We start from the raw sequence: 15,534 nt of genomic DNA, 5'->3' as shown, positions 1-15,534 counted from the left end.
GTTTCCGGAGCGGATCGCAACCCGGAGTCCGGATCCGATCCCGCTCTGCACATTCCAAAGGCAGGTAAAGCCCGGGGCCCCGCGCCCGCCGGTCGTCCCCGCGCGCACCGCCCCCGCCCGGCCCGCGCTTGCTTCCTCCGCGCGCCCGCCCGTCCGCCGCCCCAGCCCCGCTCGGCCTGCTGCCGCCGTCGCCCCGGTCCATCCGCCATGCCGACTGTTCTTTGTTACATTCGCCGGCTGTGGGCACCGTGGGCGATCAGAGTCAAAACCCGGCTGGATTTCCCGGAGCCGCTCCGGGATCGCCCTGAGTGCCGCCCGTCGCCCGCCCCGCCGCCGGGGCGCTCCGGGCCCGCCGCCCGCCGCCCACCGGCCGGCGCCCACCGTCCCCCGCCTGCGCGGCCCGCGGGCGCGGGGAGGGGGGCTCCTCCGCCCCCGGCCCGCCGTCCCCGCCCCCGGTGCTTTGGTCGCCGACGCCCCCCCCGCCCCCCCCCCCCCGTGGTGTCACTCCTTACCGGGGCATAGCCCCGGGGCGCGCGCGAGGGCCCCTGGACTTGTGTCACCTCGGTTAGAGAAGCAGGAGCCTGGGCGATGGGGCTGCCCAGGGCCCCCCAAGAGCACCCTGCGTCCTGTTTCTGTAAACCCCAGGGTGGCAGAGGGAAGGTAGTCAAATCCGTGAGCAGATGACATGTGCCCGCCTTCGAGTGGGTGGCTGGGCTGGGCGCGCCCTGGCGCAGACAGGTGGAGGAGCTGGCCATGTGGCCTCTGATGAGAGGGACAGGTATTCTCGGTGAGGTCAGCGTTAGAAGTGGAAACTCATTATGGAAATACAGGTCTACCTGATGGTTATAGCTATTATGTGTTTACCCTTATTAAGCTCCTAATGGAGTGGATGAGGTTTTGTTTTCCACAAATGCTCGGAAATTGCCTACTTCCTTCTCCCCTCGAGGGCGGGTTAAAATGGTAGAAACAAGTGTGTGACCAAAGGCAGGTGGACTCCGCGTGTGTATGTAAAGATGCCAACGCACAAAACCCACATTTGCGTAAGCCTCTCTCACATGATCCCGACTGGGTCCGGAGAACCCATGTTTAAAGGTGACAAGCAAATGAACTGGTTTTGTGATAAACCTTAAAGGGCAAGAACGAGAACTCTCTTTCCGAGAGTGCCCCAGGGCAGACACTTTGTTTTTATAAGTGAGATCCTCTCCCCCTCCCCCATTCACACACACCACACCGTATTTTGTTTCAGAACCTGGACATTTCCACGTTCTCCACATTTTCACTGCTCCACTCCGCTCCTCTGCATTTCCTTGACATCACTGCCTTATGGCGAATGGTTAAGAAATAGGAGAAATACCGTTTGGGTTTTGAAAGGGAAACATAGTAAAATTTATCCATTACCCCCGACAGCTTTGATTCATAGTCGTACAGAAACGTTGCCAGCAAGGCCTATAGTAATATGTTTGCTTTTGGAAGCAGAAGGGACATCCTGTTGTTGTTGTTTTTTTTTTCAGGAGACAAATAAATGAACACCAATAGGGGTTAATAGCTATTCTTGGAGCAGTTGTATTTGCGAAAGGACTCTGTTTCCTTAGGACATACCCCTCGTATTGTTCTTTTGATAACATCTGCGTAAAAAGCCAGGAGAAGACCACTCTGCCACTTTGCAGTGTGAAAGGAGATTTAAGGCGACTCTTTCTGACACGTGATTTCAGAGCTTAAGATTGTAAGCAGCGACTTAAATGCTTTCTCGGCTTCCTCTTCCTTTTCACATTTGGAAAGTGTGGGCGATCTCTGTCCAGTTTATCTCCTGGTCCCTGAATGTGTGCGTTCATTCGTTTGGCCATTCATCAACAAGTGTTTATTCCCCGGGCAACTGCTGTGTGCCTGGCACTACGGAGAGCAAGAGGAATATTCTGCCTGGCAGACCGGTGGTCTGGGGGGAGGAGGATAAGATGATGAACAATAAGGCCGTGTCAGGTTGAGGGTGAGTAGAGCCAGCGGAGGCTGTGGGACAGGTAGGGGTGGGTACACCCGGGCACTTGGGGCCAGAAGGGTCTGTCTGAGCTGGAGACCAGTGCTGGGGGCGCTCAGTGGAGATGCAGGGTAAGGGCGTCACTAGCAGACGGATGGCAAGTGCAAAGGCCCTGGGGTGGAAATAAGCTTTGTGCATCCAAGGGTGAGAAAGGCCAGTGTGGTCCAGGGGAGAAAGTACAGGAGGGCAGCACGGGCTGTCCTGAGTGCCAAGTGGACGCCACTGGGGGCTTTGGGCGGGGTGGGGGGCAGACCTGTGTCTTTTTATTGATGACCCTGTGGCTGACACGTGGGAAATGCTGGCCCCAAAGAGTGTCCTAGAAATGCGGAGAGGCAGAAGGGGAAATGAGGAGTGAGGACAATGTGTATTTCTGGAGCCAGGCAGACCTTGCTGCTGGTTTGGTTGGGGAATGTGCAGTAGGTGACAGGAGGTGCCATTTACTAAGGTGAAGATGACAGGTATGCCCAGGTGGGATGTGACCGGGGGGATTCAGGGCCCTGAAGAGGAGCAGCATCTTCCAACTGCCCCACTGGGGTGGGATAAACCTTTGTCCAGGGCCCAGGTCCCTTGCCTTCCTGAGAAAGGGTCCCTCATACTGTCCAGGAGATGGCGACCCAAAACCCCCAGTCTTGGTGGGTCGTGAGCCTGGGGTGTGGAAGCCTCAGGGCGCCCACAGATGTGTGGGTGTCTGGGGAGCGCACCCACTGTAGGATAAGACCTCAGACTTTTGGCAGACGGAAGGTGCCCTCCTGCTGACAGAGGAAAGGGGGACCCATTGGCATTGACAGTGGTTGTGGGTAAGTGGCTGTGGGCACGCGGCCATAACCAAGCTCATCCAGTTTCACCCACATGTCTGTGGGACAAGGTTTCCTGCACCCACACATAGAAGAAGGAAGACCGGGGCCCAGCCGAACGTTTGCCCACGATCTGTGAAGCAACTGTGGGGGAAGTCCTGCCTGGCTCTGTTCGTGACGCCACGGCTTCTGTTTACCGAAGCAGATGCTGCATTTCTGTTCTGACCGGCGGGGTCTGCATGACGGCAGTGACAACTCAGTCCAGAAGACATTAGCATGCCCCCGTGGCCATAGAAAGTCAGGACTAATGTGGTTTCTGTGCACATCTGTAGTGTGATCGATAGAGCCGTCTCGGGCACGAATATGTAACACTGGGTTTAGCGGCTGCAGCGATGCGGGGACGGGGATGGGAGACGCCGGAGAAGGAAGTGCCGTGAGCTTCCTGGTGGTCCAGGAGGAGCGCCTTCGTGTGCTTCGTAAATGGAGGCAGTGGGCACCGCCCCGTGGAGTCCAGCAGACACACTTAGAAGAGTGACATAACGCTTGCATTTTCAGAAGTCAATATCTATAATATCCTGGAGACTTACGTCCCTCGCAGCTGTTTAGACCAGGGATGCCAGCTTACACTGTCAGCTTAAGGGCAGAGAAGAGCATCTGGTAAAAACACTGTTGCAGGAATATTAGCAAAATGCTTGCTGGTGCCTGCAACCAGGCACCGGGCAGGGTCTGGGGCCCTGGGAGGGCCAGTGCTGGACTGGGCCATGGGCTTGGGAGGTGACGGGAGTACGTGCTGGGCGCAGAGGGAGAGAGGACCGGGGGCCAGCTTCGTCCAGCTGCTACCGTGGCTTTGGACAGGAGCTGAGATGGGAACAAAGAGGGGCTTGGGAAGGAGCACCCAGCAGGTCGGAAAGAAGAAAAGGGCTGGAGACCACAGAAGAAAGGTTTCCCAGAGGGAGGGTGCGGGCCCACTGTGGGGTGCTGCCCAGGGCCCGGAGCTGGTGGAGGGAGGGATGGGCGGCCAGGTGAAGTGGGGGGGGGGGCACGTTTTCCCACTGAAGAGAGAACGGAAAGTGAGGAAGCCCTTCCCAGGATCCTTGCCATGGGAGAAAACGGAAACGGGGCAGTGGAGGGGAGGGGTGAGTGGGTGCTGTCAGAAGCCCGTGTGAGTAGCCCAGGGGGCATGGCTCGCTGCCGCAGAGAGGGGTGTTGATAACAAAGGTCGGGCCTCCTTGGGAAGGGTGAGTGCGGCGTGCCCGCGTGGTGTGTGACAAGTGCGGCCAGGAAGGCCTCAGGGAAGAGGGCCATTTGAATGAGGTCTTAAAGACTGGGTGGGTAAATAAAATATTTAGAAACAAACAAACAAACAAAAAACCCCTGGCTGGTACAGCTCATGGATTGAGCACTGGCCTGCAAACCAAAGGGTCACTGGTTCGATCCCTGTCAGGGCACATGCCTGGGTTGCAGGCCAGGTCCCCAGTAGGGGGGCACTCGAGGGGCAACCAACCAATGTTTCTCTCCCTCTCTTTCTCCCTCTTTTCCCCTCTTTCTGAAAATAAATAAATAAAACCTTAAAAAAAAAGATTAGGTGGGAGTTGGAGAGAGGGAGAGTTTCTGGAAGAGGAAACGAGAAGAAGGGGATGTAGAGGCCGGTCCTGGATGATTTGGGTCTGGGAGGGGTCCTCGGACCGGCTGGGCAGGCAGCTCAGGGTCATCGTGGGGGCCCGGTCGAGGCCTCTCTTCCCAGCAAGATCCGGGGAAGCCCAGCTCCGAGTCCTCCCCTTGAGTCTTCCAGGGCCCATGGTGTCCTGTTTCCCCAAACTTCCATACCGTTGAAACTTGGGTTTCTCAGAGATGACGCCTTTGCTCCTTACCTGAGAGGCGCCCTGTGTGTTTGGCTCCGTGTGACTTGTCAATACCTGTCGACGTCCAGCGAGGTCTGCGTCTCCACCTCCCGGCTGCGAGCGTCGGTGCGCTGCGGGTGTGGTCGGAACACCCTCGGCCATGGGCCGTGTGCCCGTGGTGCCGCTGGGAGCCAGCTCGTGAGGAGCAGAGTGTCCCTCGATCGTGCCTCCTGCGAGAGGGCGGTCACTTCTTACTTGCTCTCTGGGGAGAGGGGCCTATACCTGCCGGACAAAGAGTCTGTCTCTGAGAAGGAGTACCCCGAGTGTTTCATCACTCTCAAGGCCTTTGGCCTGTTGTCAGTTTAAAAGATGTGGATGCTAATTAGTTACAGAAAGTTTGCTTTTTATTGTGACTAAAAACATAACATAATTTTAGCACCTTTTTAGTCAAGAGGTTTACAGACATCCCTGTCCGACCAGGCCGCTTCGGCTCTGTTGATCGGCCCTGTGGTCTGGCTTCCTGGTGTTTCTCTTGGTCCCTGTCCCCCAGCGCACCTGCCTCCTCCGGACTCGGTGCTCTGACCTGGTGCTCATTCTCTCTCCAGGGCTCCCCAACCCTAGGCTGAGGGTGCACGAGGGTCTTTCAGAGGTCCCAGGGTGCCTCTGTCTGTCACAACAGGCCCGTTATGTAATAAGACTTGGTACTCATGTACTCACGTACTCCCTTTTTTGTTAAGTAAAGAGAGGACTGCCAGCTAAAGCTCTAACCAACATGGTAACGTTAATGCTACCTCAGTTTCTATTCTTAAGATGACAGAGAGAAGGCCTGTCTCTCACCTTTTTTGCTGAGAAATCCCTCTTAAAGAGCCAGATGTGAAAATCAGAAATACAGCTGTCATCTTTGATGAAACTAAGAGGTTAAGAAAGAGCGAACAGAAGGAATTATGAAAGAAATAATACAAGAAGATTTTCAGGCCGAAGGACACGAGTGCCAGGGTCAAAGGGCCAGCCCGTGCCCAGCATCGAAGCAGGTCAGGAAACTCGAGGTCCCTGCAGCTAAAACAAAAATTTCTGAAAGATCTGGGGTCGGGAGTCACATACAAAAGTTTGCTGGCCAGAGAGACACCAGATTCGTCAGCTGTAACACTGGCAGCTGGAGGGCGATGGAGCCCTGCAAAACGACCATGCGCCCAGGCAAGCCAGCCATCACGTGGGGTTAGAACAAAGACATTTGTGGATATGGTAAGCCCTCTCCAAAGAGGTACCTCCTAGGCCCCATTCTAAGGAAACTACAGGAAAATGTGCCCCCCAGACTGAAGGACTAAACTGAGAAAATGGAAGCAGGAGGCCTAGGGAAACAGGAACTCCAGGTACACCAAGAGAACAGACAGACTCAGGTGACGGTGAAGGGAAGGCCCAGCAGCTGGCCTGCGTCAGGCCTGACGGGCAGCCAGGACGGGAAGGGTGGGCTCCACACACCTCTGGGCCGCCACCAGCTGGACCCTGTGAAAAACAAACCGTAGGAGGAGCTGCTGCAGAATGGGCAAGGATGCAGCCGTGGCTACCCTGCCCACTGCACGGCTGCCTCTGCCACCAGACTCCACACACACATACACACCCCGTAACCTCCACACAACCAGCAAAGCAGCACGGCAGTCACACACAGCACAAAAACCTACAGAAAGCAGCACAACAAAATCTACACACAACACAAGACTTGCACAAAAACAATACAGTAAAACCCGCACACAGACAGCCAGCAGCACACAACATCTGCACACAGCCACACAAAACCTGCACAGAGCACGAGGTGGCCCACACCGAGCAGCAGAGCTTCCCGCAGACTGCAGAAACGGCACACCACAACACTCGCACCCGACGAGACCGCCCCAAAACAGCAGCAGCACAGGATCAACGCACAGCAAGACCTACACATGAGCAGCAGCACAAGACTTGGGCAAATCACAACACTAGCGTGCACATAAAACAACATAAAATCGACATACTGCAGCAGCAAATAAAATACTACATTAGTTGCCCCTGGAAACGAAGTGCGTTAGTGATGGACCGGAGCTCCCTGTGGAGCAGCTTCCCGAGCCCCCAGCGGTACCTCCAGAGCCATCACACCGCGCGCTCTGGTTCGGCCAGGCTTGCGTTGGGGAGTGACGGGAGGGGAGAGCGTGTCAGGAAGCTGACCACAATAAGAGCTAAAACTGCAGCCCCCGAGGTTGAGAGTTCTGGGGATCCCAGCAGAAACCTGCTGTTTCAAGATGTGGAAGTAGGTTTAGCAGAAAAACCCACGGACTTGAGAGGGGTCGACCTGGGAATGGGATCAGAAAGGAGGGGGGCAGGAGGGGGTGCTCTTTGGCTTCTGAGGCTGTGTGTATTCTTTATAGCCTTCGTTTTAGGATAAAAATGATCTTACACTGGAGCAAAAGCAAGCAGTGGAGGTGAGACACCCCGCCGCCCTGTTGCACTGAAGAGCCTTGCCCTGAGAGGTGGCTGGAGTTGGCCAGGGGGCTGGCTTTGACCTTGTAGGTCATGCAGGTGTGTGTCACGTCACTCGGGTGCCCCTGCTGCCCCCGATTCCCACGGCTGAAGTCGGGCGGCTGCTGGCGGGCTGTCTGCGGTCACGGCGGAGTCCCGCTGATCGGCTTCCGTCCTGTTACGGTACACGCAGAGGGTCTCTGGGCTTCCCCTGCCTGCCGTCACGACCCTCCGCCAGACGCCTGCAGATCCTGGACTGGGAGTCGGCGGGGCAGATGACATACATGGCTCCAGGAAACTAGCCTCTGAAGGCTGCCACAGTGGGCTCACTGTGGCAGTGAGGAAGGATGTGGGCTAAGCAGTGGCAGCCTGGGGTTTTACCGGTGGCACTTGCAACCACAGGCAGCCAGACCGAGACGGGGAGGGAGGAAAGGACCCGAATGAGACAGAGGCCGTGGTGCAGGTGGGGGAGGGGGTGCAGTGGGGGAGCAGAGAAAATCCAGAGATGAAAGCTCTTGGGGCAGGGTGTCACTTTATTTGGCTGGAGCGGCACGTCACGTATCGGGTGAAGTGAGATTAGAAAGAAAGGGAGGTCCCAGCCTGTTTACAGAGCTGTCAGTGCCAAATTCATGAGTTTGAACTTCCTTGGTTAATACACGTCGAGGGGTGATTGCTCCGGGTGCCATTTCTCTGTAACACGGAAGCTGGCTTTTGAAAAACACATCCGCAGCACAGCAGCGGTGCTGGTAGAGGATTATGGGATGGGAATCTTTGAGAGCCACCATGGCGTGAGGTCCTAGCAATGACCTAGAGTGAGAAATGGTGTGTCCCTCTGCAGGCTGGGAAGGGGCTCAGAGTAGCTCCTCTAACCCTCTCCTTGCACAGGTGAGGAAACTGAGGCCCATGGAGGGAAACTAGCTCAAGGCCTCCCATCCGGGAAATGGCAGAGCCGGGCTTGCTGCCCGGTCCCTGCTGCCTCTCCTGTCACAGCAGGACCAGCCCCTTCCCTCGCACCGACCCCCAGAGTCTGTGCGCCGGACTGTGGGTCTCCCACGTGAATTGCTGGCTGTGGGGTGGGGGGCGGTTTCCGGTCCAGGGAAGTTCAGGAGCTGCCCACGTTCCCACAGACTTTACTGCGGGACCTCTCAGGGCCTCTCGTGTGCCCTGCTGTGACAAGACTCCAGAATGGGGATTGCAGCGTGTCACAAGCGTGCTGGTCACAAGACTGCTGTCTGCCCACCTGCTACCCCCTCCCTGGCCCCCACAGACCACCTTTTGGAACAGTTCCGCAGCACATTGGTAAAAATCACTTGGTTTTTGTCTGCTTTTTCCCTTTCACAATTTTTTCCTTAACGCTTTAATGGTGTCATGAGGGCGTGTCCCCTGGGAAATGTCCCTCTTGCTTAGCAAAGTGTCCCGCGCCTCCGGACCAGCGCTGGCTGCGGGGCACTCGCGACTCGGCCGATCTGGGTTAGGAAGGGCTCGCAGTATCAGACACAGACTGGATTTCCAAGATGTCGCATGAGAAAAGTCATGAATGATTTCTAATGTGAATTACATGTTGAAATGATAGTATTTGGGATATATGCTGTTAAATAAAATGTTACCAAACATACACATGTGAATCCTGGCAAGGATTTTTGTCCATGTAGACAAGATTGTCCTAAAATCTGTGCGGAGCGCCAGAGGAGCTGGAACGGCAGAGAGGACTTGGAGACAGAAGCAAGCAGGGGAGCCAGTCCGCCCAGTGACAAGATCTACTATGAAGCGATGCCGGCAGGCAGGATGGTATTGATTGATCTCCGCCCGGTGTGGCGCTGGCGGAAGGAGAGACACAGAAATCAATAGCACAGAAGCGAGAACCCAGAAATAGACCCACGCAAACGTGGTCAGCTGGTTTTGGATAAGGGTGCAAAGGCAATTGAATGGAGCCGACGCCGCTCTATGAGCATGAAAATGAACTTGGACCGCAGCCGCACGTCTCACATAAACGTTAACTCAAATTGGAAACTGCCTGTAAAATGTAAAGCTGTCAGTCTTTTCCAAGAATGTAGGAGAACATCTTCGGGACTTGGGGCCGAGTGCACAGGTCTTAGAAATGGCACCAAAAGCACGATCCCTGAAAGGAAAAACTGATAAGTTGGACTTCCCCCAAATCAAACACCTCTGTCCTGCAGGGGCCTTGTGAAGAGGACGAAGAGACGAGCCGTGAGCAGGGGGGAAATATTTGCGAGCTGCCTCTTTGACAAAGGATCTAAATATAAGGAGCTTTCAAATCTCAGCGGTCCAAACCCCAGACAGTCCACCTAGAACGTGGGCAAAAGACGGGAAGGGACATTTCACCGAAGAGCATTTACAACGGGCAAATATAACCACGTGGAAAGATGCTCAGTCTCATTGGTCATTAGGGGAGGAGATGCAAACGGAAACCCCAGCAGGAGCCGCTGTAACTGGTGAGAATGGCCGCAGTGATGGTTGTGAGCCCCGTGCTGGTGCCGGGGAAGAGGCTGGGTCTGCCCTGTGTCACCAGCCCAGCCCGACACCCATGCTGGGTCTGCCGTCTTCACCAGCTCCCGGAGACCATGCCCGTGGCTTCTGTTACGGAGCCACCTCCTCTGGAGCGTGGTCGTCCTCTTTTCCTGCCGCCTTCCGTTTTCGCAGTGTCCACTTAACACGCGGCCCAGAGACTGCATGCGTGGGCATTTATCCTGGAGGGATGACCACTTATGTCCATGGAAAAACCGGAGCATGGTTTTTATAGCAGCTTTATTTGTCCTGGGCAAAAAGGGGGAGAAACTGCAGTGTTCTTCGGGGAGTGATGGTCCAGCTGTGCCGTGGAATACTATACAGCAGGAAAGAGGGATGAACTATCAATAAACGCAGTGACCTGGATGGGTCTCCAGGGCAGTATGCGGAGGTTTAAAAAAAAAAGAGCTTGTCTCTGAAGATCACATATTGTATGATTCCGTTTATATGACATTCCTGAAATGAGAAATTACAGAGATGGAGTTGGGAATGGTGTGAGGAACAGAGGTGGCTATAACGGGAACCCACGATCGAGGACTTCTTAGCGACGGGACAGTCCTGGGCCTTGATTGCAGTGCTGGGTGCGGGAACGGACACCTGTGAGAAAACGACATGGAATTACGTGCACGTGTCTGGGGCCAAGGTCAGTTCCCTGGCTTCGATAGCGTGCAGTTCCTAGTGCTACAGTCACATGAGAGTCTGGGTATTGTGTATAGTTAGGTAAGATACAAGCCTTGGGAAAAAACCTTGGGAAAGGTGCACGGGGCCTCTCCGTGCTGTAATTGAAACTTCCCGTGACTCTATAATAGTTCAAAACTAAACAGCAGCCGAAATCATATTGCAGGTGTGGCTCGCCTTCTGTGTCCCTTGGAGAGCGCTGCTGTGGACCCTGACGAGCCGTGGGAAGTCACCCAGGCCAGGAACAGACTCCCGGGGCGTCCGCCTTTGTTGCCCCCTCCTATGTCTGTCCCCCTCTGTCACGGAAGTGGGCGGGATGGCCAGGCACGCCCTGCCAGGGTCGCAGACCAGGTGATCTTTGTCTCACAGTCACATGGGCAGCCTCCCCGAAAACGCCTTTTTCTCTGAGTTATTTTTACTGCCTGGGTTTTAAAATTATAAGGCTTTTTATTTTCCAGTGTTTCAAAGCGGATTACTTTTCCTAAAACCCAGCCTTTGTAGATCACATTAAAAAATAATCTTTTACCACTTCACGTCCTTGAGGATGGCTACTGTATTTTTTAAAAAATCAGAAAACGACACGTGTTGGAGAGGGTGTGGAGAGGTGGGAACCCTTGTGCCCCGTGGGTGTGAGTGTGCCGTGGGGCGGCCGCCGTGGGAAACAGCAAGGGGGCCCTCAGAAAACTGCACGCAGAGCGGTCACGTGGCCCAGCCGTCCCCTTTGTAAGCACTGGGCTGGCCAAAACGTTCCTTTGGATTTTTCCAGAAGGTGGCTCTAGTGCCGCTTAGTTGTCTTTAACTTCATTGAAAATTATTTTGTGAGATTGTCTCAATGTGTGACAGATGTGTGACAGCTGCCCTATCAGCTTGCATTTAAAACAACTTACCAAGCTGGTAAATTTTTGTGTAGCCCTTTTAACGTTGAAGATGGAAGAAAATAAGCAACATTTTGAGCACACGATGCTTTATTATTCCAAGGAAGGAAAGACCGCAGCTGAGACTCGAGAGAAGGTCTGGTTGGAGTGTGGAGACGGTGCTGGAACTGGGCGAACCTGCCAGCAGCGGTTCGAGAAGCTCCGGCTGGAGACATCTCGCTGGGCGGTGGAAGCTCCGCGGTTGGGGAGACCGGCTGAAGTTGGCAGCTGTCCGGTCGAGACACTAATTGAGAACAATCGATGTCACACCATGCAGGAGATAGCCGACATACTCAAAACACCCACATCAGTGAAGTTGCTGGTGAAAATGAAGAGCGTGTCTTTTATTTCACTAAAAAAACTGAGCGGACTCTTGGCCAGCCCAGTGCACGTGCCCTGGAGCGCGGAAGCAGGACCTTCAGGAGGGATCTGCACGCATGTGCTCCCGCGGCGATCGGTCACAACAGGGAAAACGTGGAGGTGGGTGACCCAAGCATTTGACAGCAGACGGACAGGTACACAAAACATGGTCCATCCAGACCATGGAGCACGTTCCCGCTGGGAAAAGGAAGGGTGTTCTGACCCCCGCCACTGCATGGATGGACCGTGAGGCCATCGTGCCAACTGAAGTCAGCCAGGCCAGCAAGACCAGTGCCGTAGGACTCCGTGTGTTTGAGGGACAAGCGTGGTCACCTCCGCATTAAATAGTCTTAAGAAACATTCCTGAGCACGTGTGCTGCCTCGGACCGAGCCTGTGCTTCCTCCCCCCGCCCCCCAGGGCCCTCTGGGGGGGGCCCGCTTGCCTGGGGCCTGAGTGCAGGACCTGTGTGGGGTGAAGGGCCACTCCCTGGCCCTCGCAGGCCAGCCCTCGAAGAGCTACAGGCTTTAGAACTCCGGGGGTGGAGCAGCAACACCGTGCTTTTTGCAGAAAATGTGTGCGGAACTGGAAGTTGTGTGATGAGGTGTCTGTGTGCACCACGCTGGGGTAGCGGTGGGGTGCCTCACATCTCAGTCCCGGATAGTGCGCTTCCGCAGCCTGGAGAGGACCCGGCCCCCCTACTGCCTGCCCGAGGGCCGGGCTCATGCCCCAGACAGGTGTGCCACTGTGTTGAACCTGCCTGGTGGCCGCAGGAAAGCACGTTGTTCTAGATCTTTCCCCCCTTGTGGAATGTGTGGTGTTTCCTTGGGGAGCTGAAGTGTTGGCCAGCTTCTCCTTGGAAGCGGAAGATGAGGACACGTTTATTTGGCCAAATCTGGGTCGTTCCCCAGCCCCCTTGTTGTCCCTCCAGCAGGCCCCGGCAGCCCCACATCCTGCAGTGTCCATGGGAGGAGAGGCTCCCTCGTGGCCCGTTAGCACAGCCTGGTGGCGGCGGCAGATGTCCCAGCAATGCCTGGGCGAGAGCAGGATGCTGTCTCGTTAGAGCCGATCAGGTGTTCTCGGGGACTCCAGGCGCTTTCCTGAAGAGCTGCCCTTGCCTGTAGCACCACTACTGGTTTGCGAGATTTCTTGACCAGCAGAGATTTTCTGTTCAAACTTTCTTTCCCGTATGTGTCGCTGAAAACCTGCAACCAATCTCGGTGTCCAGGGGAGGGGAGGCAGGAGCCCTGTGGAAGCAGGACAGGCCAGTACAGCCGCCCCCCCAGGAGGCCACAAAGGAGCAGGACCTGGCCCCAGGCCTGGCCTGCTCGGGGGGTGGGACCCAGAGCCCGGCCACGCAGGCGCTGAGCATGTGCAGGTGGTTCCTGCCTCTTGGCCCCCAGGTCCAGTGGCGGGGAGACACCAGATAAGCAGCATATGTACACGGAGCGTCTCGACGGTGAAAACTGTGGTGAAGGGAAATTGCGGGCTGCTTGCAGGAAGGGTTACAAGGGCCCTAATTTGGGCAGGTGGATCAGAGAGTGCTGCCCAGAGAAGTGACGATTAGATTAAGACAAGAAGCCCGCGGCAGAGAGGGGCAGAGGTTGCGGGCACAGGGAGCATCGTGGGGGAGGCCTGGAGGCAGGAAGGAGCTGGAGCTAAATAAACCAAGCCTGCTGTGCCCGGGGAGGGTCAGCTCGGGGGAGGCGGGCACTGGAGGCTGGTGGGTTTGGGTTGGGTCCCGGGAACAGTGGGAAGCCCTTCAGTGTCAGTTTGGCAACTTGCACGACTGGGTTTGGGCTCTGGAAGAGCGCTGTGCAGCGTGGGAAGTGGGTGGGCCCCCCAGGGCAGGGCAGGAGAGCCACCGTCCAGGTGGGAGAAGGCGGGCGTGCCCAAGGGAGGGACGGACTGGAGTAGAGACTGCAGGAAAAAATACCCCCTGGTTATTTGTCTTCTGGCACTTTGAGGGCAAATTGGCATTCCCGGCTCCCTGCTTTGTTTCCTTGCTACCTCACTGCCACAGGGCAGACGTGTGTTCGGCAAATCCGAGTTTTCATTGGACTTTGCATTGTCTGTGTGTCATTCTTCGAGCTCCTGGGAGAGGGGTGCCTTGCGGAATAGCCTTCAGGAAGCGCCAGCCCGCACCCCTTCCCCAAAGGTGTCCACATCACAGGGGCTGGGACGAGAAGTGGGATGCAGGAGGGTGCGCTGGGTTGGTCTCTCTGGGGATGGAGGGCGTGGGAGGGGGGATCATTATGCAGTGACACATTATGGGATCAACACATGCTGGGTGTATCGTCCTTTCTGCCCCCCCAGAACCGCGTGAGGTGGGCCTTTTTATTTCCAGGCTCTAGAATTAACATGTCCAGATCACCCTGCAAATATGCGGGGGGCCTAAGCTCAGCTGCCCACGGTGGAGGTGACTCCTGAGCTGTACCTCAAAGGATGATTAGGAACTCGGAGTGACCGGGTCTGACAGGGGTTTCGTGGCGAGCAGGGGGCCCTCCTCCGAGGTGTCATGGTTGCTTTAGGCCCCTGGGTTTCGGGCATGAGCCGGCAGCTGAAGAAGAACAGAGGTTGCCCTAGATGCAGTCGTCCTGGAAGAATTCACAGTCCGGGAGTGGGGGAAAGTGGCAGTGTGAAAACTGGCTCTTAAAAAATGGTAACATATTAGCCCTGGCTGGGGTAGCTCAGTGGATTGAGCGCGGGCTGCAAACCACAGTGTCGCGGGTTCGATTCCCAGTCAGGGCACATGCTTGGGTTGCAGGCCATGACCCCCAGCAACCGCCCATTGATGTTTCTCTCTCTCTCTTTCTCCCTTCCTTCCATCTCTAAAAATAAATAAATCTAAAAAAAAAAAGAAAGTTAAAAAAAATGGTGACGTATTTATTTTACAAATGGAAGCATGGCTGATATAAGAAGGTGAAAGTCTGCATTCACGAAGGCTTCCTAATCTAGAAGTCACCCCAGTCAGTGGCTCGCATGAAGAAGCAACATTGTTTCAGGCGAGAACACACTTGGAGGCCCCCAGCCCCGTCCTGCCATGCGGGGGGGGGGGGGGGGGGCACTGCAGGGGGGGCGCTGGGAGGCCGTGCGCAAGAACTTCCTTTCAGAAGCACTTCAGCAGAAAGCCCGTCACTAACGCCACTCTCTCGTGTCCCGACAGGTGGCAGCGATGGCTGAGGACGGCAGTGAGGAGATCATGTTCATCTGTGAGTGGCCCAGCCTGTCCTCCGGCGTGCCTTGGGCGGGGTGGCGCCGGCTGCTGGGGCAGAGTCGCGTCCTCGGGTCCACACTGCGCCTCTCCAGTACAGAAGCGCGGTTTCTTTTGCGGCTGAAGTGATTTTGCTCGCCCTAAGAAACACGGTTTATTACACGAGAGACATGGGTGGCAGGGGTGTCGTTTTAAGAGGTTCGTCTTTCCCAGAGTCCCCTGCAAAAGGCACTTCTCGGGGGGCAGAAGTTGATCCCGAAACGTAACCCAGGGCTTTGGACAGTGACTTACGATGCCTTAGATTTATCGTAAACACGCGCGGTGGGTGAGTTTTCATCTGTCGCCATCCCTTGGGAAGACTCTCCTCCCACTGAAACACCCCGCAGAGCCGGGCCTTTCCTCGCCCTGTGTTCGCACTGTCTCACCCATGTGGGGGGCAGCGTCAGCCCCCCGATGGGCAGGGAGTGCAAGCTTCCGGGGCCTGGGGCCCCGCCCTGACGCCGGACGTGTGTTTGCAGGGTGTGAAGACTGCAGTCAGTACCACGACTCCGAGTGTCCGGAGCTGGGCCCCGTGGTCATGGTCAAGGACTCCTTCGTGCTGAGCAGGGCCAGGTGAGTGACCGCCTTGGCTGTTCCTCCAGGTCCGCCTGGCAGACGGGGCGGTCTGTGTGGCCACGGCTGCAGTGAGGG

At 56.0% G+C, this 15,534-nt stretch overlaps 1 protein-coding gene across 1 annotated transcript in view; it reads left to right on the top strand.

Moving 5' to 3' along the window:
- The window catches only part of PRDM15 (PR/SET domain 15), an 81,258-nt gene continuing 65,724 nt past the window's right edge, over window positions 1–15,534 (top strand). The window contains exons 1-3 of the mRNA XM_036019836.1: window positions 1–64; window positions 14,797–14,842; window positions 15,363–15,456. Coding sequence (XP_035875729.1) covers window positions 14,806–14,842; window positions 15,363–15,456 — 131 coding nt within the window. The 5' untranslated portion in view covers window positions 1–64; window positions 14,797–14,805. The remainder of the gene's footprint in view (window positions 65–14,796; window positions 14,843–15,362; window positions 15,457–15,534) is intronic.

The sequence above is a fragment of the Phyllostomus discolor genome, chromosome 2 (assembly GCF_004126475.2).
Source record: "Phyllostomus discolor isolate MPI-MPIP mPhyDis1 chromosome 2, mPhyDis1.pri.v3, whole genome shotgun sequence".
Classification (NCBI taxonomy): domain Eukaryota; kingdom Metazoa; phylum Chordata; class Mammalia; order Chiroptera; family Phyllostomidae; genus Phyllostomus; species Phyllostomus discolor.
Note: the sequence above shows the minus strand (reverse complement) of the source record. Positions and strands in the feature narration are given on the sequence as shown.